General features: G+C 33.6%; 1 protein-coding gene across 1 annotated transcript; it reads right to left on the bottom strand.

The window, feature by feature from the left end:
• Positions 1 to 1,034: 1,034 nt before the first annotated feature.
• LOC113284135 (putidaredoxin-like) lies at positions 1,035 to 1,818 on the bottom strand. The gene has a single exon (XM_026533551.1). The coding sequence runs from the start codon at positions 1,735 to 1,737 to the stop codon at positions 1,264 to 1,266; it is 474 nt and encodes a 157-aa protein (XP_026389336.1). The 5' UTR covers positions 1,738 to 1,818; the 3' UTR covers positions 1,035 to 1,263.
• Between the last annotated feature and the right edge of the window lie 570 nt (positions 1,819 to 2,388).

The raw sequence follows: 2,388 nt of genomic DNA, 5'->3' as shown, positions 1-2,388 counted from the left end.
ACAAACAAGATAAAAACAACATAATGAAAAACAGAAGGAATATCCACACATTTCAGTAGTACTATTCATCAATCAGTAAAGCATCAATAATTCAAGTTCAACACCAATTTATTCAAATTTCAAATAAAGAGATCCTATTAGAAGTCTATATACTTTCTTCATTCCAAAAAAAAAAAGATGAAGAAATCCTTATCTTTTTAATGCATGCTCTGATCAGATTATGGGATACCCCAAGCTTCAACGAGATTTTGTCTTCTAGTCTCCTAAAAGTGCTGCTCTTAAAGAACCTTACTTTTTATTTAATATTTAGAAAGCTCATCAATTCATTGATACTAGAAAACAGATGTCACATCTTCCTTGTTTGCAGCTAGATTTGGAGAACTTCTAGCAGCGTCATTGGAAGATTGAGGTTCAATGTAGGGAGCTGCATTCATCTCTAAGGCGTAACAAAATAAGCCAAAGGGTCAAATTTCAGCCCCATTCTTTAAGCACATTTCAGTTTTCTGTCTGCCCTACAAGGTAAATCTCCCTTGTTTACTAGTGCTACCATAATTGGTACTAAACTCGAGCAAATCAATATAAAATCTAAATGCCGAAAAAACAACTCAACAAGCATCAGGATATCAAAAGTCCAAAAGTAGCCTAATACAATCAGAGAAATACTACTATCATGTAGTCAATATCTATATTGTAGTTACAAAATGAGAACCAGAAGAAGAATATTTACACGACGTAACTCGGAGCTCTTTTAGAACTCTAAAAACCATTTATCTAACTACCAGACCACTATTTTCCCTAACATGATTCAAACTCCTTTTACAAAGGATCAATCATTCAACTAAGCGTATTTGCATTTCAAAGTATTTCTCCTTGCATCATAGGCCAACTCATTTTCTTTACAAGTCTTCAATATATCATCTTATCAAACAAACGCGATTCTCTACCAATGTTATGTGAAATTCTCATTCCTCCACTAACATCACCAAACAATTTTTCATCTAACAAGATAAGATAACAAAAACACAAAATAGACATAACTAAAAACCGAAAGAAAAATTCATACATTTCAGAAGTACTGTTCATGAATCAGTACAACATCAATAATTCAAGTTCAACAACATCAAAATGAAGTTTCAACAACAAAATTTTATTCAAATTTCAAAAACAAAGAGATCCTACTAGAAGTCTTTGATCTTTCATCATTCCCAAAAAGAAGAAGAAGAATAAATCCTTACCTTCTCAATGCATGATGCTCTGGTCAAATTATGGGATATCCCAAGGTTTAGCTTCAGGAACAGCAACAACCATACCTTGAAGCTCAGGAGTTAGCACAACCTGACAACCAAGCCTTGAATGTTTATTCAAAACTCTAGCTCTGGAATTCCTTTTCAACACATATTCTTCATCATAAGATGCTTTTGGTAATTTCTCCAACCATTCTTGAGCAATATTAACTTCACATTCAGCTGAACAAGCATCAATATCTTCTAATCTATGTGAAGCTGGATCTATCAAACCATTATTTGTTAATGCTTTTAGTAAAGTATGACCTGATAACCCTATGATTTCACGTTTTTGACCTTCATAATCGATTGCGAATAGTTTCACGATCCGATCTGATACTTTCTTTGAAGATGTTGATGGTGATGTTGCTGTTGTGGTTGATCTGATTATGGATTTGAGTGATGGAGTTCGTGAGATTTGTGAGGAAAATCTCTGGAGACTAGCCATCGCCATGGCTTAGGTTTTCGTTTCTCTCTGGTAATTTTTTAATTTGGGGATTTTGCTGGAGAAAATGAGAGGAAAATGACGTGGTTTCTCAGTTAAATATTGTGGGCATAACTGAGACCCGATTGTTATAGGTCCGCAGTTCAATCCGACTTGTGTGCGGGTATTTTTTTTTTTTTTTTTTCTATTTCTATTTCTTTTTCCAAAGGGACAGGATCACCTAACAAAACCTTTTGACAAAACAAACTAACCATCTGATTTCGTATATCCTACTGTCAGTATCTTTAATTACATCCGAGGATTTTCAGTCATGGATTGTGTTTGGTAGTGCACAAAGATAAAGGATAGAAATTAAAATTCAATTTTTCTCCGTCACTTTCTTTAGGTTGAAAACTCTAATCCTAAAAGAAATGATCGGCCAAACCAATAGACTCCTAATTCCAGAATATTTCGTATATTCAAAGTAAGTCGGACATAATTGAAATGTCATCTATATGATCGAAAGAGACTTTGTAGAAGCGTAGGTAACGTTTGATGATTATTTTGGTTGAGTAACTATGTTGTATATAAAACTCTAGATTCATATTTACATTAATGATCTTAAATGGTGAGTAGGGATGATTCATTTGGGTCTGTTACAATCATCATATTCATGACAAA

This window comes from Papaver somniferum, chromosome 5 (genome assembly GCF_003573695.1).
Source record: "Papaver somniferum cultivar HN1 chromosome 5, ASM357369v1, whole genome shotgun sequence".
Taxonomy (NCBI): domain Eukaryota; kingdom Viridiplantae; phylum Streptophyta; class Magnoliopsida; order Ranunculales; family Papaveraceae; genus Papaver; species Papaver somniferum.
Note: the sequence above shows the minus strand (reverse complement) of the source record. Positions and strands in the feature narration are given on the sequence as shown.

Bases quoted from the DNA above. Each gene is read 5' to 3' on its own strand.
- LOC113284135 (XM_026533551.1), bottom strand. From the start codon at position 1,737: ATGGCGATGGCTAGTCTCCAGAGATTTTCCTCACAAATCTCACGAACT.